The 26,275-nt window shown below is 47.1% G+C and overlaps 1 protein-coding gene across 5 annotated transcripts in view; it reads right to left on the bottom strand.

Annotated features, from left to right (window-relative positions):
- Window positions 1–9,094: 9,094 nt before the first annotated feature.
- Window positions 9,095–26,275, bottom strand: part of SOCS7 (suppressor of cytokine signaling 7) — a 54,110-nt gene continuing 36,929 nt past the window's right edge. For 3 of the 5 annotated variants that reach the window (XM_055256202.2, XM_055256204.2, XM_055256203.2), the window contains 3 exons: window positions 19,544–19,679; window positions 18,986–19,136; window positions 9,095–15,173 (listed from right to left, as the gene is read on the bottom strand). In XM_055256202.2, coding sequence (XP_055112177.1) covers window positions 19,016–19,136; window positions 19,544–19,679 — 257 coding nt within the window. In that variant the 3' untranslated portion in view covers window positions 9,095–15,173; window positions 18,986–19,015. Of the gene's footprint in view, window positions 15,174–17,701; window positions 17,742–18,985; window positions 19,137–19,543; window positions 19,680–26,275 lie in introns of all 5 variants that reach the window. The other 2 variants (XR_010118111.1, XR_008653063.2) reach the window with 1 other exon arrangement.

The raw sequence follows: 26,275 nt of genomic DNA, 5'->3' as shown, positions 1-26,275 counted from the left end.
TACTGCTAATAGGGCCGGGCGCAGTGGCTCAGGCCTGTAATTCCAGCACTTTGGGAGGCCGAGGTGGGAGGATGGCTTGAACCCAGAAGTTTGAAGTTGTAGTGAGCTACAATAGCCCTGTTGCACTCCAGCCTGGGTGACGAGTGAGCGAGACTCTTTCCGTCTGCCAGCAAAAAAAAAAAAAAGCCCGCTAATAATAATGATCATGGGGCCAGGAACGGCGGCTCACGCCTGTAATCCCAGCACTTTGGGAGGCTGAGGCGGGTGGATCACCTGAGGTCAGGAGTTCGAGACCAGCCTGTCCAACATGGTGAAACTCAGTCTCTACTAGAAATACAAAAATTAGCCAGGCGTGGTGGCAGACGCCTATAATCCCAGCTACTCAGCAGACTGAGGTGGGAGAATTGCTTGAACCCAGGAGGCAGAGGTTGCAATGAACTGAGATCTTGCCACTGCACTCCAGCCTGGGTGACAGAGAGACACTCCATCTCAAAACATAATAATCATAATAATGATCATAGTCAGTGCCCAGAGAGAGAGAGAGAGAGAGAGAGACAGAGGTGACACACATTTGAGACAGAGTCTCGCTCTGTCGCCCAGGCTGGAGTGCAATGGCACCATCACCACTCCCTGTAGCCTGGACCTTCCAGGCTCAAGCGATCCTCTCACCTCAGCCTCCTGAGTAGCTGAAACTACAGGCACATGCCACCATGCCCAGCTAATTTTTTACTGTTTATGGAGACGGGGTCTTGCTATGTCGTGCAGGCTTTTGTGGATATTTATTGAGTGCTCAAGATGTACCAGGCATTTTACATACATGCCTCATTTACTCACACATGAGGTAGGAAATAAAACTCAGAAGGAAACAGACCAAAAAAAAGCATAAATTGCCCAAGATCACACAAGCAGCAGGTAGTAGAGCTGGGACTCAAACTCGGGTCAGCAAATCCTGGGCCAGGCCCTCCCCAGGAGTCTTAACAGGCAGGCAGGAGCATGGGAGGAGGCGAAGAGCCTGTGGATGCCCCTGAGATGTCTCATCTGCTATCCTCACCACCCCTCTCCTCCACAACCCCTTGAGATCCTGGGAGGGTGTCATAGTCTTGGGAGTGAGATGTGAAAAGGTTGTCTAAGTGATTCAAGCTCACAAAGCCTCTGCCCTGGCTGGGAACCACAGCACCATCCCTGAAGCCTCTCCTCCAGACTCCACAGTGCATTCTGCGGTCTCCCTCACCAGCATTGCTGAAAACAGTTCCCACATAAACTCCCATTCCAATATGGGAGCTCCCCGATCCAGGCCCAGAGGTGACTCCAGCCCAGACCTTTCCCCACTGCCACCTCCGTCCTGGCCTGGCTCTGCCTCTGACCTGCTCCATGGTTTTTAGCAAACATTCACAGGTATCCCTTCATGTGCTCGGCTGGGGGGTGGGGGTCATCCCAGAAGATGAGCAAGACACAGAGCCCACTCTCCACATGCAGTCAGCGTTTAACATGTCCAGAGCCATATGGGATCCCAGTCAAAGAAATATCTGCCCCGTATCCAGACAGGTTTTTGTATGTTTGTTTTGAGACAGAGTTTCGCTCTGTCACCCAGGCTGGAGTGCAGTGGCTCAATCACAGTTCCCTGCAGCCTTGATCACCTGGGCTCAATCAATCCTCCTTCCTCAGTCTCTTAAATTGGTTGAGACTACAGGCACACATCACCATGCCCAGCTAATTTTTTTTTTTTTTTTTTTTGAGACGGAGTCTCGCTCTGTCGCCCAGGCTGGAGTGCAGTGGCGCAATCTCGGCTCACTGCAAGCTCCACCTCCCGGGTTCACGCCATTCTCCTGCCTCAGCCTCTCCGAGTAGCTGGGACTACAGGCGCCCGCCACCACGCCCGGCTAATTTTTTGTCTTTTTTAGTAGAGGCGGGGTTTCACTGTGGTCTCGATCTCCTGACCTCGTGATCCGCCCGCCTCGGCCTCCCAAAGTGCTGGGATTACAAGCGTGAGCCACCGCGCCCGGCCCAATTTTTTATTTTTTTTCTTAGAGATGGGGTCTTGCCATATTGCCTAGTCTGGTCTTGAGCTTCTGGGCTCAAGCAATGCTCCTGACTCTTTTTTTTTTTTTTTTTTTTGAGACCGAGTCTCCCTCTGTTACCCAGGCTGGAGTGCGGTGGCACAATCTCGGCTCACTGCAACCTCCGCCTCCCAGATTCAAGTGATTCTTCTGCCTCAGCCTCCCGAGTAGCTGGGATTACAGGTGCCCACCACCACGCCCAGCTAATTTTTATATTTTTAGTAGAGATGGGGTTTCACCATGTTGGCCAGGCTGGTCTCAAACTCCTGACCTCAGGTGATCCACCTGCCTCTGCTCCCAAAGAGCTGGGATTACAGGCATGAGCCACCATGCCTTCCCCATACTCCTGACTCTTAAAGTGCCGGGAGTATAGGCATGGGCTACCGCACCAGGCCCATATCTCAGGTTTTTCAATACCAGGGCATGGGGGAGAAGATGCACCAAGAGATGACACCCACCGCATAGTGAAACATCGTGACTTTATCGGTCTCACACACAGGACAGCTGTTGCCAAAGACAACAGCTACCCATTTCCAAACCTTCTCAATGTCCCCCAAGCTCAGCCATTACCGTTCCCTCTTACTTTTCTCTCCCAGTATAAACCTAGCTAGCCTCTCCCGTTCTCCCATCATCCCTGGATCTGCAGAATAAGGGCCCAGAAATAAAATCAAGTTTCTCAGCAGTGCAGGGGCCAGGAAGCCAGGCCTTGACACCCACCCTCCACCCTGACCCTGATGAGATGAGAAACCCAGGATGTAAGCCTAGGATGTGAGAAGGGGGCCTGGGTTGAGCTCTCCTTAAATGCAGGGTTTCTGTTAAGTGATAACTCAGCAGGGAGTAGCAGGTGGCTCAGTGCAATCTCTGGCCACTGGACCAAGCTGACTGACCCGAGGTCAGTAGCATCTTCCATCCAAGAGCAGCGACAGCTCTGTCATCCTCTATGATGCCAAGAGGAAGCAATCCACATCCCACCTCTGGAACATCTTGGGTTACCACTGTATACTTCTTTCTTTCTCTTTTTTCTTTCCCTCCCTCCCTCCCTTCCTCTCTCTCTCCTCTCTCTCTTTTTATTTTTCTTTTTTTTTTGGTCAGAGTCTCACTCTGTCGCCCAGGCTGGAATGCAGGGTCACGATCTCAGCTCACTGCAACCTCCGCCTCCCGGGTTCAAGCGATCCTCCTGCCTCATCCTCCACACACAGCCATGTGCCACGACGCCCGTCTAATTTTTTGTATTTTTTAGTAAAGATGGGGTTTCACCATGTTGACCAGGCCGGTCTCAAACTCCTGACCTCAGGTGATCCACCCACCTCGGCCTCCCAAAGTGCTGGGATTACAGGCGTGAGCCACCGTGTCCACCTTGCATCACATCTTTCACACTCCTACTCCAACCATGAAAATTTCAGTCTCTTGAGAAAGTTTTGCAGAAGACTGACATTTGGGGCCGGGCACTGTGGCTCATGGCTGTAATCACAGCACTTTGAGAGGCCGAGGCAGGTGGATCACTTGAGGCCAGGAGTTAGAGACCAGCCTGGCCAACATGACAAAACCCAGTCTCTACTAAAAAATACAAAAATTAGCCAAGTGTGGTGGCGCATGCCTGTAATCCCAGCTACTTTGGAGGCTGCAGCATGAAAATCACTTGAACCTGGGAGGCGGAGGTTGTAGTAAACTGAGATTGCACCACTGCACTCCAGCCTGGGTGGTAAAGTGAGACTCCATCTCAAAAAAACAAAAACAAAAACAAAAACAAAAAAAACAAGAAGAAAAAGACTGGCATTTGATGACTAAAAATCCCCACCTCTAAACAATCCAGTTGTCCAGTGTGAAAGGTGGAGATCCAGGTTTAAGGACTGGCTGACTAGAGACCAGGGAATATTAGCAACATTCCTGGGAAGGGGGCTGATCTCATCTCCTCAACTTACCACCACCTTGGCACGGCCATTTAACTGTGCCAGGCCCTGGAAGTGGGGAGAGAGATGAATAGGACACTGTCCCTCGCAGAGGTCACAGTCAGAACAAGCAGGCAGAGATAGATGAAGAAATGTCATAAGAGAGGAAAGAGCCATTTGTTTGTGGCTAGTGACAATTCCAATTCCACAGAGTGACCCTGGGGCAGGGCCCTGAAGAATGAGTTCAGCAGGTAGACAGGGTGACAGGTAAGGGTCCTCCAGGTACAGGGTGAACCATGAGGGAAGGCAGAGTGGCAGGAGGGATGCCATGATTACAGACTTCAGGTCACACGTGTGGCCAGACTGAAGCCTACGTGTCAGGGAAGGAGAAACAGCATTGGAAGGTAGGTTGAGGGTCAAGATTTCAATGGGGATTTCTCTTGGTTGAAAGACATCAAAGACTGTAAACTAAAGAAATGACACCATTGGGCATGGTGGCTCATGCCTGAAATCTCAGCACTTTAGAGGCCAAGGTGGAGGACGCTTGAGCCCAGGAGTTCCAGACCAGCCTGGGCAACATAGTGAGACACTGTCTCTACAAAAAGATTAATTAGCCAGGCATGTTGGCTTGTATCTTAGTCCCAGCTACTCAGAAGCCTGAGGTGGGAGGATTGCTTGAATCTGGGAGGTTAAGGCTGCAGTGAGCCGAGACTGAGCCACTGTACTCCAACCTGGGCAACACAGTGAGACCTTATAGAAGGACATTTTGAAGGACTAGAGAGGAGAAACAGGAAGCAGGAAGACCAGTTGAAATTGTCCAGGTTCACAAAGGAGAATGCCTAATGAGGACATGGCAATAGACAGATGGATGATGAAATCATAGCTTCAATGGGGATCTGTGCAGCAGAGGAAGCTGCAAAATTCCTCTCAAAAACCCCTTGGGGAGGGGCTCCATTAGGGATCAGCTAGTGCCTCTCCTGAGCTGGAGTCAACTCTTGTGCCTTTGGCTGAGCACCAGTGAAAACAGTTGGTCTTCAGAATCCACGTGGTACAAATATGCACTAGAATCCTTATATGTGAGGTGCCCACACTATGAGAGGCTGGAGGGAACCAAGAGACATAAAACTTACTGTTCCCATCTCACCTTCAATCGGGGGGGATACACAATGGAATGAATGAGGAATTTCCAGCACTGTTACTTGCCAAGTGCTTATCACTGAATTCAAGTATGTGCGTGAGAAGACTCCATTGCAGACGTTTGATGGAACAGCCTTTGTGATGAGGAGATGAAGCAGGTAGTTTCAGGTTTCGAGGTGAAGACAGTTGGGAAGGGGTTTTATTTGGGGCCCATTGTTTCCAAAAGAATGCTAGGCTGGGCACAGTGGCTCATGCCTATAATCTCAGTGCTTTGAGAGGCCAAGGAGGGAAAATTGCCTGAGGCCAGGAATTCAAGGCTGGAGTGAGCTATGATCGTGACACTGCCCTTCAGCCTGGGCATCGTAGCGAGACTCTTTCTCTACCAAAATTTAAAAAAAAGTTTTTAAGTTAGCCAGACGTAGTGGCACATGCAGTCCCACCTACTCAGGCAGCTGAGGCAGGAAGTCAATGCAGCTGGTCACCCAAGAGCTCTGATGGAGCTGCGCAAGGAGATGAGTGTTGTTTTTGTGCCTGCTAACACAACATCCATTCTGCAGCTGATGGATCAAGGAGTAATTTCGACTTTCAAGTCTTATTTATTTATTTTTCTGAGATGGAGTCTTTCTCTGTTGCCCAGGCTGGAGTGCAGTGGCGTGATCTCGGCTCCCTGCAACCTCCGCCTCCTGGGTTCAAGCAATTCTCATGCTTCAGCCTCCCAAGTAGCTGGAATTACCGGCATGCATCACCACACCTGGCTAATTTTTGTATTTTTAGTACAGATGGGGTTTCATCATGTTGCCCAGGGTGGTCTTGAACTCCTGACCTCAGGTGATCCACCCACCTCGGCCTCCCAAAGTGCTGGGATTACAGGCATGAGCCACCGCGCCCAGCCCCAGCTTTTTTTTTTTTTTTTTTTTTTTTGAGACAGAGTCTCGCTCTGTCGCCCAGGCTGGAGTGCAGTGGCTCAATCTCGGCTCACTGCAAGCTTCGCCTCCCGGGTTCAAGCAATTCTCCTGCCTCAGCCTCTCCAAGTAGCTGGGATTACAGTTGTGTGCCACCACACCCAGATAATTTTTGCATTTTTAGTAGATACGGGGTTTCACCATGTTGCCCAGGCTGGTCTTGAACTCTTGACCTCAGGTGACCCGCCCACCTTGACCTCCCAAAGTGCTGGGATCACAGGCGTGAGACACTCCGCCTGGCCCTCAAGTTTTACTATTTAAGAAATACATTCATGCCAGGCACGGAAGCTCATGCCTGTAATCCCAACACTTTGGGAGGCCAAGATGGGCGGATCACGTGGTCAGGAGATCGAGACCATCCTGGCTAACACGGTGAAACCCCGTCTCTACTAAAAATACAAAAAATTACCCAGGCGTGGTGGCAGGCTCCTGTAGTCCCAGCTACTCAGGAGGTTGAGGCAGCAGAATCGCTTGAACCCAGGAGGTGGAGGTTGCAGTAAACCGAGATCACACCACTGCACTCCAGCCTGGGCGACAGAGTCTCACTGTGTCTCAAAAAAAAAAAAAAAAAAAAGAGGAAATACATTCATAAGGCTGTAGCTGCCATAGTGATTCCTCTGATGGATCTGGGCAATGCAAATTAGAAACCTTTTGGAAAGGACTCGCCATTTTAGATGCCATTAAGAATATTCATGTTAGGCGCAGTGGCTCACAATTGTAATCCCAGCATTTTGGGAGGCCAAGGCAGGTGGATCGCCTGAGGTCAGGAGTTCCAGGAGTTCAAGACCAGCCTGGCCAACATGGTGAAGCCCCGTCTGTACTAAAGATAAAAAATTAGCCGGGCATGGTGGCGCACACCTGAAATCTCAGCTACTCGGGAGGCTGAGGCAGGAGAATCGCTTGAACCCAGGAGGCGGAGGTTGCAGTGAGCTGAGATCACGCCATTGCACTCCAGCCTGGGTGACAGAGCGAGACTACATTTCCAAAAAAAAAAGATCATTCATGATTCATGGGAGGAGGTCACAGTATCAACATGAACAGGAGTTTGAAAGAAATTAATTCCAACCCACATGGATTACAATGAGGGGTTCAAGACTTCAGTGGAGGAAGTAACTGCAGATGTGGTGGTAATAGCATAACTAGAATTAGAAGTGGAGCCTTGAAGATGTGACTGAATTGCTACAATTTTATGATAAAACTTAAACAGATGGGAGTTGCTTTTTTTTAAGGGACAAGACTGGGTCTTGCTTTGCTGCCCAGGCTGGCCTTAAACTCCTAGGCTCAGGGGATCCTCCTGCCTTGGCCTCCTGAGTTGCTGGGGCTACAGGTGCGTACCATCACACATGTCTGGAGTTACTGCTTATGGATGAACAAAGAAAGTAGTCTCTTAAGATACAATCTACTCCTGGTGAAGATGCTGTGAACTTTGTTGAAATGACAACAAAGAAATGAGAATGTTACATAAACCTAGTTGATAAAGCCGTAGCAGGATTTGAGAGGGCTGACTCCAATTTCGAAAGGAGTTCTACTGTGTGGAAATGCTATCAAACAGCATCACATGCTACAGAGAAATCTTTTTTTTTTTTGAAACGGAGTCTCGCTCTGCCGCCCAGGCTGGAGTGCAGTGGCGCGATCTGGGCTCACTGCAAGCTCCGTCTCCCGGGTTCACGCCATTCTCCTGCCTCAGCCTCTCTGAGTAGCTGGGACTACAGGCGCCCGCCACCACGCCCGGCTAATTTTTTTGTATTTTTAGTAGAGACGGGGTTTCACCGTGGTCTCGCTCTCCTGACCTCGTGATCCGCCCGCCTCGGCCTCCCAAAGTGCTGGGATTACAAGCGTGAGCCACCGCGCCCGGCCTGAGAAATCTTTTTTGAAAATAAGAGTCAAATAAATGCAGCAAACCTTATTGGTGTCTTAAGAAATTGCCACAGTAGGCCGGGTGCGGTAGCTCACGCCTGTAATCCCAGCACTTTGGGAGGCCGAGGCGGGCGGATCACGAGGTCAGGAGATTGAGACCATCCTGGCTAACACAGTGAAACCCCATCTCTACTAAAAATACAAAAAATTAGCTGGGCGTGGTGGCAGGCGCCTGTAGTCCCAGCTACTCGGGAGGCTGAGGCAGGAGAATGGCGTGAACCCGGGAGGCAGAGCTTGCAGTGAGCCGAGATAGCGCCACTGCACTCCAGCCTGGGCGACAGAGCGAGACTCCGTCTCAAAAAAAAAAAAAAAAAAAAAAAAAAAGAAAAAAGAACAAGAAATTGCCACAACCACCCCAACCTTCAGCAGCTGCCACTCTAATCCATCAGCAGCCATCAACATCGTGGTAAGACGCTTCATAAGTGAAAAGATTACAATTTGCTGAAGGCCCAGATGATCGTATTTTTTAGCAATAAAGTATTTTTAAATTATGCACTTTTTTTAAGATTACACACTTATAACAGCATAGTGTAAACATAACTTTTATATGCACTGGGAAACCAAAAAATTTGTGCAACTTGCTTTATTGTGATGTTCACTTTATCGCAGTTGTCTGGAATGGAACCCACAAAATCCCCGGGATATGCCGATACACACGTTGTCAACCAGAGGAACAACCTGGTCCCTTTCTCTCCGAAGAGCACAGCTTAAGCAATAGTAGGCTAGAAAGGCAGCAGGAGGGCTATGGGTTAAACTTAGGAAAAACCTTGGTGCCCGCCACAGGGAATACTAGGAATGACTGCTATGGTAAATATGAACTCTCCCTAGGTAGAGCCCCACGCCAATGCTCACCAAGACAAAAAGGCCACAGGCACTCAGCCCCAGAAAGCTCTCGGGAATGCTCCTGCACTTCCTAGAGAAGGCGAAGGTAGCTCTGAGCAGTGGCCATCAGCCTCAGGGATTTTTCAGCACCTCTAATTCTGACAAGCCTAGTGCTGGGTGCACTCTGCTTGGCTGATATCACAGGGATCACCCATTCCCCAGGGCTGGGTCATCAGATCCTACTGGGGCATGTCAGGAGTCACATGAGATGGGAGAGGGAGTGAAAAACACCAAACCAAAGAACATGAAATAATTTCTGAACATTTTTATTTCAAATCTCTTTTCACCCCTCCCCAAAAAGACATGGGTAGGTACAGCAATCATAAAAAGGAGATACAAACACAAGAGTCAAATGTCTCTCGCACTGACACTTACAAAAAACTGGGAATTGTACATGGAGTTTCCAAACAGGACCTGCAGCAGCTACTAATGTCCGTTTACGAGAGTCAAACATGCCTATTAATACAGTATATACAGACACCCCATTCTGGAACTAATCTACAGGGACGTCCCTAACCCCACCCCCTCTAACCCCAGAAAAATACCAAAACACACCCAAAGTGCATTTGTTTTGTTTATATCAAAACCTCTTTCCCTTTCCCCATCCCACCCTCAGACCCTCCCACCCCATTTAAGATTGGCCTGCAAGTCTATTTTAACCATTTAGTATTTTTTTATAGTTTATGAAAATAAATTATACAGCAACTATTTTAATAAATTAAGCACAAAAGGAAGGGTAAAAGAGGAAAACTAAATGGGAGGACAAAAGCCAGGCCACGCTTTGGCTTGGAGGAGGGCAGAGGGGGGGCTAATGGAGACAGAAGTGGTTGCAAGGGGTGGCTCCCTTTCTGGTGAAAAATTGGCAACCACCCCGAGCCCAGAATGACACCCCTCTTCATCGAGTTTCTTAAAAACAACCAAAAACGTACAGCAGTGGCTATGCCACAGGCAGCACCAGTGTGGGCATTCCAACAGCCAGCTACCCAAAGTGGCACCTGGACCCTACCTGTCCCTTGGACAAGGTTCTGGGCCTAAGAGTGAGGGGCAGGTCCCCGCCCAAGGGAGCACCAGAGATGGAGGAGTGAGACCAGGCTTCTGCTCCACCTGAGCTGGTTAGGGAACTCAGGACGAAGCTCTGAGCGGGGCAGTGTGGTATGTGATGATCCCAGAGTCTGAGGAAGAATGTCCTAAGTTCCTCACACTCTATCTCCAGGAGGAACTACGATTGCAGTCCAGCTGCAACCAAACACGCATGTCTTCCCGCCGTGGCTGGTTGCTTTCTGTCTGCCCCTCCAGGCCTCTTGGTGTTGCGGAGGAGGGGGTAGGAGAGGGAAAGGGAACGGTTCCAGGTCCCCTCTAAACCCTCTAGAAATGAAATGGGAGTGAAGCAGGTCACAAACTCAGCATGCAGGGCTGGCTTCCCAGGAGGTAGATGGGAGTGGGACGGGATAGCAGGTGTGGAGAGGACAGGAAGGGAAACAGGAAGAAACTGAGCGACACCTACCAGGAAGGTCAAGAAGCAATGAAAAGGACAAAGACAATATGAAATCTGCATGAAAAGACAGGTCCTTTTCTGGCAGATTAGAGAATCAACATTTTCAGTACAACTCATAACACTACTTTCCTAACTGCGGTACCCGAGTCCCCAGCACCTGTGTCTATGATCCAACCCCCATTTCACTGCTCCCGAGACTATGCTCTCCATTTTATCAAGGCCTCCGATCATTTTGTGCTGAGTGTGAAGGCTCCAATGTGAAAGCAGGGTCTACCACAGGGACGTGCAGACTTGACCTTTGTGGCCCAATCATTTTATAGCTATCACGGCGTAGGAGGGGGGCACACTTTTCTTTTTTTTTTCTTTTTCTTTTTTTAATAAAAAAGGTTTTACTCCCCAGGAGCAAATAAATCATTTTGAACTACTGATAAACACTGCTGCAGTGAAAAGAAAGATGGCTACATGTATGCAATAGCACAAATTCAGTGGAAGAACAGCTGTGTTGACGATTAGAGATAAAAATCACTTATCCATTCCCTCCTTTCCCACAAACCAAACCGAGGATTCCCATAGGGAAAATGTCTAACTCAATAGCTCCTCCCTTACATGACAGGGGGCGTGTCATTCTCTTAACAGTGGAAAACAAATGCCAGGTCTCCGCCCAGTGGAGATGCTCTTAACACCCCAACTGGTAGCAAGACTTCTGCAAATGACACACACACACACACACACACACACACGCATGCATACGCACACACACAGACTCTGACCTCCTTCCAGCAGCCATAGAGCTTTATCCCAGTGTCTCGTCCACTAACTTTAGGGCTCTAAAGCTAAGGGAGAGAGGCAGCAGGGAAGGGAAAGATCTAACTGAAGGAAAAAGCTCCTCCTCTCCCCAGTTTCTGCAGGGAGCAGAGGGCTTCAAGCAGGCCATGCTTTCCTGGGGGCCCTGGGGCGAGGGCTGACACGGCTGGATTCCAGGGCACTTCTGGTTCTACTCCCACCTCTCACCCCTAGGCCTGGGAATTATAATTACCCCCACTCCCCAATTCTTCCTGGATATCTGTTACAGGGGTGTCTGCAGCTATCTCCACACCATCCCCAACCTCAAGGGGGGCTTACATCATTAGCCCAAGTGAAATGTAGGGAAGGGGAAGGAGCAGGAGCCATGCGGGAGCTTCCCTTGGCCACACCTTTCTCCTCAGGGAGGTGGCGCCACCTCCATGGCTCAGGTTCCAAGATGTAACATTCACTTTGCCTAGACACAGGCAGGTGACCAGGCCAAGGTCAGCACAGTGGTCCCAAAAAGCCAGCTGCCACCCACTTATCTAGTGCCCACACCAAAACCCCCGCCCGCCTACTTCTGTGCTACCAACATAGCACACGAATTTCAAGTAACAGCAAGTTGTAGCAGTAGTTGTCACTGGCTCACAGTGGCTCACTCTCAACCTGAGGAAGGTTACAGTAGATCAGTCATAAACAGGTGAGGGTTATACAGGAACTGAGGCCACTGGTATCACCCACCCACAACTTAGAAATCAATAGTGGGTCCCTAGATGTAAACCTTTTACAATTTGTGACTTGAAAATACAACCAGAAAGGAATTATTTATTTTTTTTGAGATGGAGTCTCACTCTGTCATCCAGGCTGGAGGGCAGTGGCACAATCTCGGCTCAGTGCAACCTCCACCTCCTGGGTTCAAGCAATTCTCCTGTCTCAGCCTCCCAAGTAGCTGGGACTACAGGTGCACGCCACCATGCCCAGCTAATTTTTGTATTTTAGTAGAGATGGGGTTTCACTGTTTGGCCAAGCTGGTCTTGAACTCCCGACCTCATGATCCACCCACCTCAGCCTCCCAAAGTGCTGGGATTACAGGCGTGAGCCACCGCACCCAGGCCTAGAAAGGAATACATTTAAATGAGCTCTGCACAGCACTGGCGAAGGAGGGGCAGGCCTTGTCGGGGAGGTGAAGGGCAGGTGCTGCCGTGCCTGTTCCTCTGCTCCATTTACTCTCTGACCAGACTGCATCCCAGAGAGCTGGCCCAGCCCCATGCCTCCCCCTCATCTTCCCCTAACTGCTCTGTGCAAGGCCACCCATTGCAGGCACCAAACACCCACACCTGATGAAGACTGTCTCCTCTTGCACTGCTGTTCTGCAGCCCACTCCACAGAGAAAGGACTAGGCTGCGGCCACGGCTGGGACCAGTGCACTGACAGATCACAGACACAGTTCAACATGACACTCCCCAGGAGGAGAAAGGTGGGTGGTGAGGTTGGGTCACACCTCCTCAGTTGGTTTGTTTTGTACCTGAGTGTATGAGTTCTCCAGAAGAAACCCAGTAACACAGGGGGTGCAGAAGCTCTGCCTTCCTCACATGGCCTGAGCTGACCATAGTGAGGTCCTGGCAATGGGCAGGAACCTTCCTGACTCCTTTGGGCTTTGGGCTCCACCTCACCATCATAACCCCTCAGCACTCAGGTCTGCCTGGTGGCTGGGAAGCTTCCATCTAGACGACCGCACTGGAAAGGATTCTTTAACCATGTTGCTCTAACAGGACTGTGCACTGTTCAGTACATGCCATGCAGATTTCTGCTTCCTTGCTTTTGTTCATGTGTTTTTCATCTCACTGTCTGTCCTGCCATTGACTACAACCCAAAGCCTCAGAGGCACAGAACTTTCCCAGACCATCTGGTCTACCCTGATCTTATCTACTATAAACGTCTTTAGATAGTCCTTGATTTTCTGCTTGATGTGCAGCAGTCACCTAAAAGCTCCCTTAGGCCACAGATTACGTCTTTTACCTTTTTTGTTTTCTACAATATCTAGCGCAAAGCCAGGCACACACACTAAAAAATAATCTTAAAATTACGGGTGGTTGAAAAGGAACAAAAAAAAGAAAGATCCCAGGCTGCATATCAGCCATCCAAGGATCTCAATGGATTCCAACTTCAGGCTCTATATTGGGGTGGCACTTCCTGCAAGATGGCAAGTTATATTACTTGTACTCTCACGAGGCAACACTCACATGCTAAGCCAATTTCTGGGATCATAATCTTGCTTAGTTGGTAATACTACCATGGAAGCCAAGGAAAGAAGAGGTACCACATGACAAATCAGAGGTGGGCTGTGTTTATGGTGCACAGCTCATCTTGTGGGCCACCCTTCCACAGTCAGGTAATGGTGCAAGTTTCCTCCCTGTCCAGCTACGAGGAAGACTGGTCACTCCATGCGGGACTAAGGAAGAAGGCAATGCTCCCAGATGAGGCAGTCCTATAAATTACCAAGACACTAAGGCCCCACTCAAACCATCAGGAAGCCACAAACCTGACAGTAGTATCTGTCTTGTGAGACGAGGCAGCTATAAGCACGGGGAACCCAGAAAGAGTGTCTCACGGAACACATGCAAAGGAGTCATGAAGACCCAACAGCTCCACTGTTAACATCTCGATAGCAAACCTCTCCCCAGAGCAGCTCTACAAGAAAGCAAACTCACAATGTCATATGAATTGGCCATGGCCAGCTGCAGAAACCATTAAAGACCATTGGAGTTTTTCTCCCTGCTCTTCCTGAGAGCCGGAAGACAGGCAGCTCTCAAATCGGCATCTGGCAGACTTTCCAGTGAGTGGAGATCAGCAGGATCTGATCTGGAAATGTCTGGGTTGCTAGAATGAACACAAGAAAATATAGAAGCCCTTGCTACCTCCCATCCCAGAAGTGGGACAGCAGTGATAAACCTAAAAACGTGAGATGTGATGCTCTCCTCTGACCTAAGGAAATCCCGTGAGGGCTGCGTTCTGAGAGCTTCCTCTAGGAAGAGCACAACTGTGGGAGCTGCATTTCTCACCTTCCTCCACATTCCCCCTCACAAGCTGACAGGCACATGGAAGTAACACTCACTCCTAAGTCATGAGTACAGTTTGCCATGAAGAACCTGGAAGCATGCTCCATTAAATTTAGCAGCCCATGATTGGCTCTGAACCGCCCAGGTGATGAGAAACACGATTGCCGTGACAGCTGGCAGAAGCAATAGGGATGCTGTTACCATGATCAGAGTGACATGTACAGTTATCTCAAGGAGGAATGGGTTGAGAGCAGAGGAAGAACGGGGTTAACTTCAGGTCATGGAACTTAAGGAATTAAGTAAATCACAACTAGTACAGCTTCCATGATAGGTGTTCCTGAACTCAGGTTCCTAAACCTTAAAAAAGGATGCAGGAGTCACTACTTCTCCCAGCTAAGGCCAATTGCTAGGTTTTGCCCAATATTCTTTTCAAGACCACCCACCCTCCTTTCTCTCCTGCTCCTACAACAGCTGCCCATGGCATCAAGAGGCAGATTCCCCCTTCCTCAGGAGCTCTCAGTCCTTTGCAAACCTCAGGCCCCTCCTCCCATCTTCCAGGCCCACGACACAGACTCTTAACTCTGCCTTTGGCACCAGCTGAATGGCCATCCCCTGTTCTCCCACCCCTTCTTTGGACCTGCTCACCCTTCGCACCACTTTCAATCCAACGGGCACAAACCCCAACTGCCTTCAAGGTAAGTTTTCCATACCAAGTAATACAAATATCAAAAACAAAACTTCTGAAAAAGAAACAGTGTTGAGACTTCTTCCAGTTTTCCAAGGAGCCCCTCCAGTCCTAAGATGCCCAGGGGTGGGTGTGAGCTGGAGCCCCACGCAGAGTACGGTCATGTGCTTCTTCCAAGCCCCAGGGCTGCGTGGGGAACCAAAGTCTCTGCACAGAGAATCCCAACCTTCCCGTTCCCTCATTTTTCATCTTCTTTTCATGGTAGCTTAATTTGGTTCTTCAAAGCTGGAGCTTGGCAACAAAATGCCTAGGCAAAAAACGAAAAAAAATTAAAACAGTTCAACAGAATAGAACCAAAATGGACTGAAAGACAGCCAGCCACTGGAGGTGGAGCAGCACACCTCAAAAGGAGAACAGAGCCTGGAGAGCTGAACGCTTCCATCAGGGCCACATGTGACTAGGGATGCAGCAGTGGCCTTTGTCAGGGGGACCTGAGCAGCCTATGACTTGGATGACAAAACAAGGTCCTGAAATAACTAATAAATATATCCTACCACATTGCATAAATTCTCTCTTTCCCTTACCCTTTCATTTCCTACCCACTTTTCCCTGAGGCTCAGTTGCTCTAGGGACTGAAAAGGGAAGTGAGCCCCTGGAATAACCCCTTTTGAACTGGCCAAGAAAGAGCTCTACATTTCTTTCTTTTTTGAGACGGTGTCTCACTCTGTCACCCAGGCTGGAGTGCAATGGCATGATCTTGGCTCACTGCAATCTCCACTTCCTGGGTTCAAGCGATTCTCCTGCCTCAGCCTCCCAAGTAGCTGGGATTACAGGCGTGTGCCACCATGCCTGGCTAATTTTCGTATTTTTAGTAGAGACAGGGTTTCACCATGTTGGCCAGGCTGGCCTCAAACTCCTGACCTCGTGATCAGCCCGCCTCGGCCTCCCAAACTGCTGGGATTATAGACGTGAGGCACCACACCTGGCCAGAGAACTCTGTATTTCTGCAGCTTCTGTCAACTGGACAGGGTTGACACAGAAACACAAAGGCCACTGTTGCTTCCACCTTCTGACTTGAGACAGGCACTGTTCTAGCCATTACTCTGTAGCCTGACTCCAAACCCCCTGGCATGAAATTCCCCAGGTAACAGCATACATAGACCAAGCAGGCCATTCAGAACTTCCAAATTAAAATCAGCCTGAACAACAAGAAGTCATAAAGGCCAAATTTCATACCCTAAAGACCTTTCCCGATAGGGCACAGTGGCTCATGCCTGTAATCCCAGAATTTTGGGAGGCCAAGGTGGGTGGATCACTTGAGTGAGGTCAGGAGTTTGAGACCCATCTGATGAACGTGGTGAAACCTAGTCTACTAAAAATACAAAATTAGCCGGGCGTGGTGGTGCACACCTGTAATCCCAGCTACTTGGGAGGCTGAGGTGGGAGAATTGCTTGAACCCGGGAGATGGAGGTTGCAGTGAGCCAAGATTACACCACTGCACTCCAGCCCGGGCAACAAGAGCGAAACTCCATCTCAAAAAAAAAAAAAAAAAAAAAAGACCTTTCCCTTGGGAATTGTTACTTCCTCCCTTTCCAGGGCTCCTAGGGTCTACACCAGGAGCAAGTTCAGCATTACGCTTATTCTTTGCCACAGGCATCAATACTGATGTCACAGCAAAAAGGGATCCTGGGAGTTCAGTTCAAACCTTCGCCAATATATGACTGCCCCCAACACTCAAGACAAATGGCTACCCACTGGCCTGTTCCTATCATGTCACGTCCTTCCCAGCTGAGGCAGGGCCTTTATACCTCTAGGTCCTCTTGCCCAGAATGCTGTGCTCCAAGGCCCTCCCATGGCTGGCTCCTTGATATTTGGGTATCAGCTGAAATGGCACCTCCTCACAAGTCTCTCCTTGACCATCTAAACTTGAGGAGTATCCCACCACTAATCACTAAACTTTACCCAGTTTTACTGTCCTCACAACACTCTACAGTCACCTGAAATTAGCTCATTCATTTATGTTCATGTTTGCTGCCTGTCTTTCCTTAGGAGAAGGGAAGCTGAGTAGAACAGGGCCTTTGCTTTGCTCAGCACTCTATTCTCAATTCATACTGGGTGCGAATAAACACAAATATCCAGCTATCTGCTGAATGGAAGCTCTTGAGGAAAACCATCCCAGTTCTGGACCTCTCTGTTAAAACGGTTCTTATAAAGTTGGACTGAAATCTAGTTCCTTGTAACTTACATTCATTTTGGTCCTTGTCCATGTCTCTTTTTGCTGTGACATGGGAGGGCCTTGGAGCATATCACTCTGGGCAAAGGGAACTAGAGGTATAAAGGCCCTGCCTCAGCTGGAAAGGGTGTGGCATGATAGGAACAGGCTGGCGGGGAGCCACTTGTCTTGAGCGTTGGGAGCAGTCATGCACTGGCAAAGGTTTGAACTGAACTCTCAGGATCTCTTTTTGCTGTGACATCAGGATTGTTGCCTGTGGCAAAGAATAAGCGTAATGCTGAACTTGCTCCCCACTGGAACCACAAAGAGGAGGTTAATCACTCTCTTCCTTAGGAAAACCCATCAAATGCATCTTTCAGCTATCCCTCCCTAAAACCTCTGTGCTCTGGGTTAATCACATTTCTTTCTAGGCCATTTATTCCCATATGATGAAGTTTGAGCTCTCCAATGCCACAAGGCCTTTCTCTGAACATGCTCCCTGTTTATGTGGGTTCTTCTACAGCACTGCACCCACAGACGTGGTCCTCTAACTGAATGGCCTAATTACTCTTCAAGGGTAGTCAGGTAGGTGGACATCCCTAGTGCTCTCTCTACCTCTCACCTTAATCTCAACTGCAAAGCCATCATGCAGAGAAATCCACCTAGACACAAGACATTAGATGTTTAGTCACTTCCAAAGGCATACGATTTGCATATAATTGAAGAAATGATGAGACTGTACATCTACTCCAGGATCCACACCAGAAGAAAGCAGTCACTGCACACTGGCAGTCAATCTTGCTTGTCACCACCACCACCAAAGTCATGGCTCCCTGACAATTGTGTTCCCTACTCAGGAACTTGGCCCCACAATGTTTACTTTAGTGCAATTTAAAAGACTAATTGGAATTCATCTGCACAAACCAGTATTGAAAGATATTTTATGGGAAAATAAATGAGTAGAACTGTGTAATGATGGGAGAAGAGCCTCGTAGATAAATGAATTCCTTAGTTAATTCATTTATTCTCTTCAACACTTTACTTTGTAATGGACCAAATGGAACACTAAATAGAAGAGTGGGCTGTTTTTCCTCATCCCCATATTCCAAGCTGTGGGACATGGTGGAGTCTCAATGAAGTGCATGCCTACTGCAATTAAAGGCATGTTTGCGTTCTCTTTGATGAAGTTTCCTTTCTCTTTAGCTTCCTGCTTTATATGCCATTTGTGTGCTATCAGGGAGATCAACCCAAGTCTGTATGAGAGGAGGCTGCACTCTTCTTTTTATTTTTTTCAATTACCCTCTCCTTGCCAGAGGCCGCACTCTTAGCTACACTTGGGTGTCCCCCTCCTTACTCACATTCAGCGACTAGCTTGCACGTTTCCTGGCAATCTACTTTTTTTTTTTTTTTTTTTTGAGACGGAGTCTTGCTCTGTCGCCCAGGCTGGAGTGCAGTGGCGCAATCTCGGCTCACTGCAAGCTCCGCCTCCCGGGTTCACGTCATTCTCCTGCCTCAGCCTCTCCGAGTAGCTGGGACTACAGGCGCCCGCCACCATGCCCAGCTAATTTTTTTGTATTTTTTTAGTAGAGACGGGGTTTCACCGTGGTCTCGATCTCCTGACCTCGTGATCCGCCCGCCTCGGCCTCCCAAAGTGCTGGGATTACAAGCGTGAGCCACCGCGCCCGGCGGCAATCTACTTTCATGTCTTTCTTGTCTGTCTGCTTTTCTCCCAAATGGGGTGTGTGCCCCTTGAGGACTACATGGTGAGATCTTGTCATTCTATGGGCAAATGCCTGGATAGGGGCTATCCATGTTGGGAGTTGTGGGGAGGGGGCCCAAGGCTCAATGCATGATAATGACTGCCCAGGAAGAAATGTGCCTGGGCAGTGAGGCTGAGAGCTCATACCCTTGGTGGTGACCAGCAGGGAGCCCCTCGCTACGTGGAGGGTTCCACCTCTTGCTTCTGTTTGGAAATGAGCTGCGCTTCCTTTAGAGACAGGTATACCTCTTCCTGAGGATCATAGTAGTAGAACTTTCGGATATAAGAGATCAGAGGTCTGTGAAGAACAAATGAGGGATATACACAAAAGGTTTTTATACAAAATATAAAAGAAGTAACTCCTTTGTTCAACTCTTCTTCACTCCCTACATGGTTGAGACCTAACACAATTCTCATTTTCTACTGAGTTATCATAGTTCTGTCTTCCTTACTCTTACCACTTCTACTCTATTCTTCATAGAGACTGCAGAAGGGAGGCTGACACACACACCTTCCTCCCTCTGGCTGCAATATGACAGTTCTAGAGTTAGGTGCTAAGACACAGGAAATGTGAAAGAATGATATCTGCAAATATTTTATGCCAGACTCTGCCTGTGAAGGTAGCTTGCAGGCCTCACTGACATTTGTTACCTCCCCACAACCCCCTTACTCATTCCTGTCCCAAACCTGACAACCCCATTGTACTTAGGCAGTGGGAGATCTGGGATGTGATCTATCCTGACGAGCTGTCGTATCCGGAATCTGCAAAGGTGCTGGAGGGATTTGACATTGCTGAATCGGGACACTGGATAGAGCAGCTGGACAGGAGTTGGTGGCAGTCCTTCAAGAAAGAAAACAAAGGAAAATATTCAGAGGAAACAATGGAGCTAACTACCATTTCTTGTATGAAGAGAACCCAGGGAGGGGAAATGGGACTTCTTTATGGTTCATATATGTATTCTGTGCAAAAGCCCCTCCACAAAGGGCTGTTGATTTCCATTTCCAGAAGCACCACCACCACATTCACAATTAAGGAAATCTATTCTCTGCCAAAGGCCTCCCTAGCATCACCTTTGTGTGTGTGTGTGTGTTTTTTTGTTTTTGTTTTGTTTTGTTTTTTTGAGACAGGATCTCGTTCTGTCACCCAGGCTGGAGTGCAGTGGCCCAATCTCAGCTCTTGACCTCCCAGACTCAAGCAATCCTCCTGCCTCAGCCTCCTGAGTAGCTGGGACCACAGGTGCATGCCACCGTACCCTGATAATTTTTGTATTTTTAGTAGAGACAGGGTTTCCCCATGTTGCCCAGGCTAGTCTCGAACTCCTGGGCTCAAGCAATCCACTCGCCTCAGCCTCCCAAAGTGCTAGGATTACAGGCGTGAGCCACTGTGCCTGGCTCCTAGCATCACTCGTAACAGCTGAGAGTCCTGCTCCTCGGAGTAGCCCAATGATGCCAAACTAGAGACACTGCTTGGACCCAAGTGGCCAATCCCAGGCCTGAGGCTCTCGGGAAGGCCAAGAATCAAAAGGATCCCTGCTGGGAATGGGAGATACTCATTGGGCACATCTAGCAGTACCCTGAAGGTGAGGACCCAGAAAAGCCATTCAGAGGAGTACCCACCAAATTCCAATTGGTTCAGCAGAGAGGCTGGTAAGTGGAAGGTAACAGCTGGGATCAAATTTGACAAGCCTATTATTCCTGCCATTACTTCAAGCCAGGACAGTCAGGTTTAGCTACCTTTTATACCCAACCCCCATAACCCCCAGTTCCTGCTTCTGAAATTTTAGGCCAGGAGACCAAAAAAAGATGATGCTTTAAAAGAACAACAATAGCTTGGGCAAGCTAGGATTACTACTACTCAGTGAAAACCTGCCTGCTGATTGATGCCAAATAGACTCAATGGGAGTACCATACCCTTATGTATTAGCAGGCTCTGTGCTGGGGAATCCCACCCCAAAAAGGGCCCCACGCCACAGGCATGGAGACATCCAGAATGGCAGGAACACTGGGGTTCAAGGGAACTAAGAATATTTTGCTTTCAATAAACAAAGGGGCTATGGAAGTTAAACAAGATTCTTTGAGAAAATCTGAGTTGCAAAACCTGTCAAAGAATTCTCAGCCATTGTCATATCAAAAGACATTCTATAGACACAACTGATTGGAAAATAAAATATTTACTATTATTGGGGTTTAAGTTCAAATAGTTTTTTGTTTGTTTGTTTTTTGAGGTGGAGTCTTGCTCTGTCGCCCAGGCTGGAGTGCAGTGGCATGATCTCGTCTCACCACAAGCTCTGCCTCCCGGGTTCATGTCATTCTCCTGCCTCAGCCTCCCGAGTACCTGGGACTACAGGCACCCACCACCATGCCGGGCTAATTTTTTTATTTTTAGTAGAGACGGGGTTTCACTGTGTTAGCCAGGATGGTCTCGATCTCCTGACTTTGTGATCTGCCCACCTCAGCCTCCCAAAGTGTTTGTTTTTTTAAGACAGAGTCTTGCTCTTGTCGCCCAGGCTGGAGTGCAGTGGCGCGATTTCAACTCACTGCAAGCTCCAACTCCTAGGCTCAAGTGATTCTCCTGCCTTAGCCTCCCGAGTAGCTGGAATTACAGGCGCCTGCCACCACATCCAGCTAATATTTGTATTTTTAGTAGAGACGGGGTTTCACCATGTTGGCTAGGCTGGTTTCGAACTCCTGACCTCAGGTGATCCACCTGCCTCAGCCTCCCAAAGTGCTGGGATTATAGGCGTGAGCCACCGTGCCCGGCCCAGATAGTTTTAAAATTTTGTTTGAAGGCATGAAAACAAAACAAATGAAAGCATGTGCACTGCATCCCAAAGCCTTTTCATGATCACTGACAACAGACTTTCCAGGGGAAAAAAAAAAATCAAAATACATTATTTTATACTGAACAAGTTAAGGTCATCTTAAAAACATTTAACTCAGGCTGGGTGCAGTGGCACACGCCTATAATCCTAGTACTCTGGGAGACCAAGGAGGAAAGATCACTTGAGGCCAGGAACTTGAGGCTACAGTGAGCCAAGATCGTGCCGCTGCACTCCAGCCTAGGTGACAAAGCATGACCCTGTCTCTAAAAATAATAATAATAATAATGATAACTTATTTAGTCTTTAAAACTATACTTTGAGGCAAACACCACCATCCCCATTTCACATATAAAGAAACTGAGGCCCACTGAGCTTACAGAACTTGCTGTAGCATGGAGCCAATAAAGCCGGCGTGCCTTGAACACCTGCCCTACGGAAGAATTATCGGTGGCTCTGCCATAGCTGAGGAACCTCTCAGCAGGGTTCTCCAGGAGGGTCTCTGGAGTGCCTGCACCTCTGCCCATCTAACAAGGAGGTTGTCCAGGACAGTCACAGCACTCTGGTTCATGACCAGCCTCTCCTAGTCCCCTCCCTGGCACTCCACCCCTTCAAAACTAAGTCTTGTATTTTGAAGCCCTACTTCTCTCCTCCACCCACATGGTTGGTCCTCTCCATTAAAAGAAAAGAAAAAGAACTCACACGTGAATTTCTCACTTGAATATATTTAACTCAAGTGGTTTTCAGAAATAATTTTGGGTTCAAATACCTCTTTGAATTTGCCCTGTCCCTCACTGGTATTTATATATTCTTTAGTAAATTAAACTATGGCAAACAGAAAGCTTTGGGGGGTTGGCTGTAATACTGGTAAACTCAACATGATGTTTCAGAGATAAAAGTAATTTATACATCTAATAATTTATTCCCAAAGATAACACTGTGCTTAAACAGGTCGGGATAATATGCAACATACAATTAACTGATTGTTTGCCTACTTGAATTTTAATGACCACTTATACTTGCCTATTTAATTGTATTACTTTTAGCCTTTAGGTTTACAAATAGCAATTTGAAACCTGTTAATTTTCTGATATTCTCTGGTGTTAATCTGACCATTTACTGTTTGCCCACAAACGCAACAAACAATTAGAACTCTCACATTTAGAGCATGCTAACAGAAGCAGTTAAAAATGTAAAGAATCCAGGATAAGACCCAAATGGGGCTAAAAGAGTAAGGGTGAAGTCAAACATTAATTGTCAGTAACTTTCTTCCAGTCCTCATGCCAGAGGTCCTGGGCACAAACCTAGTTTCTAGCCATTCACTATTTTTCGTTTCTCCCAAGAGAGATCATGTTAGGGGTAAGAAATCTCTTCCAGGTATAAACATCCAAACACCCATGTCTTTCTGCCACACCAAAGGTTTTTCTGACCCCTGAAGACAGAATCAGATCAGGAATCACATCTGTTTCACATTCCAGGTCTCATTTTCTTAACAGTGTAAGTAAAAAGAGAATAAACTAGGGAGTCTAGTTGACGTGTATGTAATCCTCCAAGAAGAAAAAAACAAGCACAAGGTCAAAAGTAAAAGAAGGCCCAGTGTGGTGGCTCACGCCTGTAATCCCAGCACCCTGGGAGGCTGAGGTGGGAGGATTGCTTGAGCCCAGGAGTTCAAGATTGGCCTGGGCAACATAGGGAGACCTTACCTTTACAAAAATTAAAATTAAAAAAATTAGCCAGGCATTGTGGTGCACAACAGTGGTCCCAGCTACTCAGGAGGCTTAAGTGGGAGGACTGCTTAAGCCCAGGAGGCTGAGGCTGCGGTGAGCTATGATTTACCACTGCACTCCAGCCTGAGTGATGGAGTAAGACCCTGTCTAAAAAAAAAAGATATTCAGCTAACAGTGAAGTACTGTTTTTTAATATCCCACTCCTTTCTTCAGCTTGAAACAGCTTAAGAAAAACTAAACAATAGTTTAGTTTAGTGGGAGCAGGGGTGAGAGGGCAGAAGATTCACTTTTCCTTATATTCCCTTGGGCACTATTTGACCTTTTTACAACATACATGTTATTTCATAATTTAAAAAGAAATACATATTAGAACTAATAAATGAGTTATGCAAGGTTACAAGATATAAGAGGAATATGCAAAAAGCAATTAAATTTCTATACTCTAGCTATAAATAATCCAAAAATAATTAAAATTAAGAAAGCAATTCAATTTACAATAGGATCAAAAACAAATACTAAAAAATAAATTTAACAAAAGAAATACAAAACTTATATTATGAAAAAATACGGGCCAGGCACAGTGGCTCATACCTATAATCTCAGCACTTTGGGAGGCTGAGGCAAGGTGGATGGCTTGAGCCAAAGGGTTAGAGACCAGCCGGGGCAATGTGGTGAGACCCTATCTCTACTAAAAATATAAAGATCAGCTGGGCATGGTTGTGTGTGCCTATAGTCCCAGCTACACAGGAGGCTGAAGTGGAGGACACATTGGGCCAGGGAGGTGGAGGTTGTAGTTAGTGAGCCATGATGGCACCACTGCACTCCAGACTGGGTGACAGTGGGACACACACACAAAAAAAAGAAAGACAGAAAGAGAAGGAAGGAAGGAAGGAAAACAAACAAAAGAAAAATATAAAACATTGTTCAGAGTTTTTAAAAAGACCTAAATAAGCAGAAAGACAGCCTATGTCCATGGATCAGAAGACTTAATATTGTTGACATGCCAATACTCCCCAAATTGATGTACAGACTCAACTCCACACTCTTGTCAACACCAGGGTATTAAAATCTCAGTAGGCTTTTTTGCAGAAATTGACAATCTGATCCTAAAATTCATATGGAAATGCAAGAGACCCAAAATAGTCAAAACCAGCTTGAAAAACAACAAAGTTGAAGACTCACACTTTTTCATCTCAAAACGTACTACAAAACTATAGGAATCAAGACAGTAATGGCATAAGGATGGACACACAACTCAACGGAATAGAACTGAGTCCGGAAATTAACCTTCACAGTTACAATCAACTGATTTCAACAAGGATGCCAAGACAATTCAATGGGGAAAGAGTATCTTTTCAACAAATGGTGCTAGAACAACTGAATATTCACATGAAAAAGAATAAAGTTGGACTCCTTTCTCATGCCATACACAAAAATTCAAGGCTGGGTACAGTGGTGGCTCACACCTGTAATCCCAGCACTTTGAGAGGCTGAGGTGGGAGGATTATTTGAGGCCAGGAGGCAGAGGTTGCGGTGAGCCAAGATCGTGCCACTGCACTCCAGCCTGGGTGACAGAGAGAGACTCTGTCTTTCTCTCTCTCTCTCTCTATATATATATATATACACCAAACAAAAAAATTAAAAAACAAAAATTAACTCAAAATGGATAGTAGACCTAATGTAAAAGCTAAAAGTTGAAGTCTCCTAGAAGAAAATATAGGCATTAAGCTCTATCACCTTTGGTTAGGCAAACTTGTCTAAATATAACAAGCAAAAAAAAAAAAAAAAAAAAAAAAAGGTAGGAATAGGAACTCATCAAAATCCTTCATGCTTCAAAGAATACCATCAAGAAAGTAAAAAGACAACCCACAGAATGGGAGAAAATATTTGTAAATTATATCTGACAAGGGACTTGTATCCAGAATATATGAAGAACTTTATTTTTTGAGATAAAATAAAAGCTGGAGTGCAGTGGTGTGATCTCGGTTCACTGCAACCTCTACCTCCTGGGCTCAAGCAATCCTCCCATCTGTCTTCCAAGTAGCTAGGACTACAGGCATGCACCACCACACTGGGCTAATTTTTAAATTTTTTGTAGAGACAGTGTCTCCCTGTATTGCCCAGGCAGGTCCTGAGCTCCTGGGCTCAAGCAATCCTCCTACCCTGGCCTCCCTAAGTACTGGGCTTATAAACACCATGCTCAGCCTGTAAAGAACTCATAACTCAATAAGAAGACAAATAGCTCAATTACAAAATGAGCAAAGGTTGTGAATAGAGATACAATAGCCAATAAGCAGATGAAAAGATGTTAACATCATTAGTCATTAGGGAAATGCAAATCAAAACCACAATGAGACACCACTTCATACTCACTAGGATGGCTATATTCAAAAAGATGGACAATAGCAAAGTCTTGGGTGCAATTGTTTTGGGAGTCTGGCATGGGGTTAAACATGGGATTACCATATGACTCAGCAATTTCACGCCAGGAATACAGCCAAGAGAATTGAAAACATATTCACATAAACAGCTGTACATGAATGTTCAAAGAAGCATTATTTATTTCATAATAGCCAAAAACTGGAAACAACCTAAAGAATGGAGAAACAAAATGTGGTACATCCAGAGTGGAATATTATTCAGTCAAAAAAAGGAATGCAGTGCTGACAGATGCTGCAACACTGGTGAACTTTGAAAACACTATGCTAAGTAAAAGAAATAAGACATAAAAATATTGTATGATTCCATTTATGTGAAATGTACCAAATAGTCAAATCCATAGAAATAGAAAACAGATTAGTGGTTGGTAGGGGCCAGGAGGTAGAGGGAACATGGAGCAACTGCTAATATCCTGAGGTTTTCATTTTGGTGCGATGAAAACATTCTAAAAT

This window comes from Symphalangus syndactylus, chromosome 20, assembly GCF_028878055.3.
Source record: "Symphalangus syndactylus isolate Jambi chromosome 20, NHGRI_mSymSyn1-v2.1_pri, whole genome shotgun sequence".
In the NCBI taxonomy this organism is placed as follows: domain Eukaryota; kingdom Metazoa; phylum Chordata; class Mammalia; order Primates; family Hylobatidae; genus Symphalangus; species Symphalangus syndactylus.
Note: the sequence above shows the minus strand (reverse complement) of the source record. Positions and strands in the feature narration are given on the sequence as shown.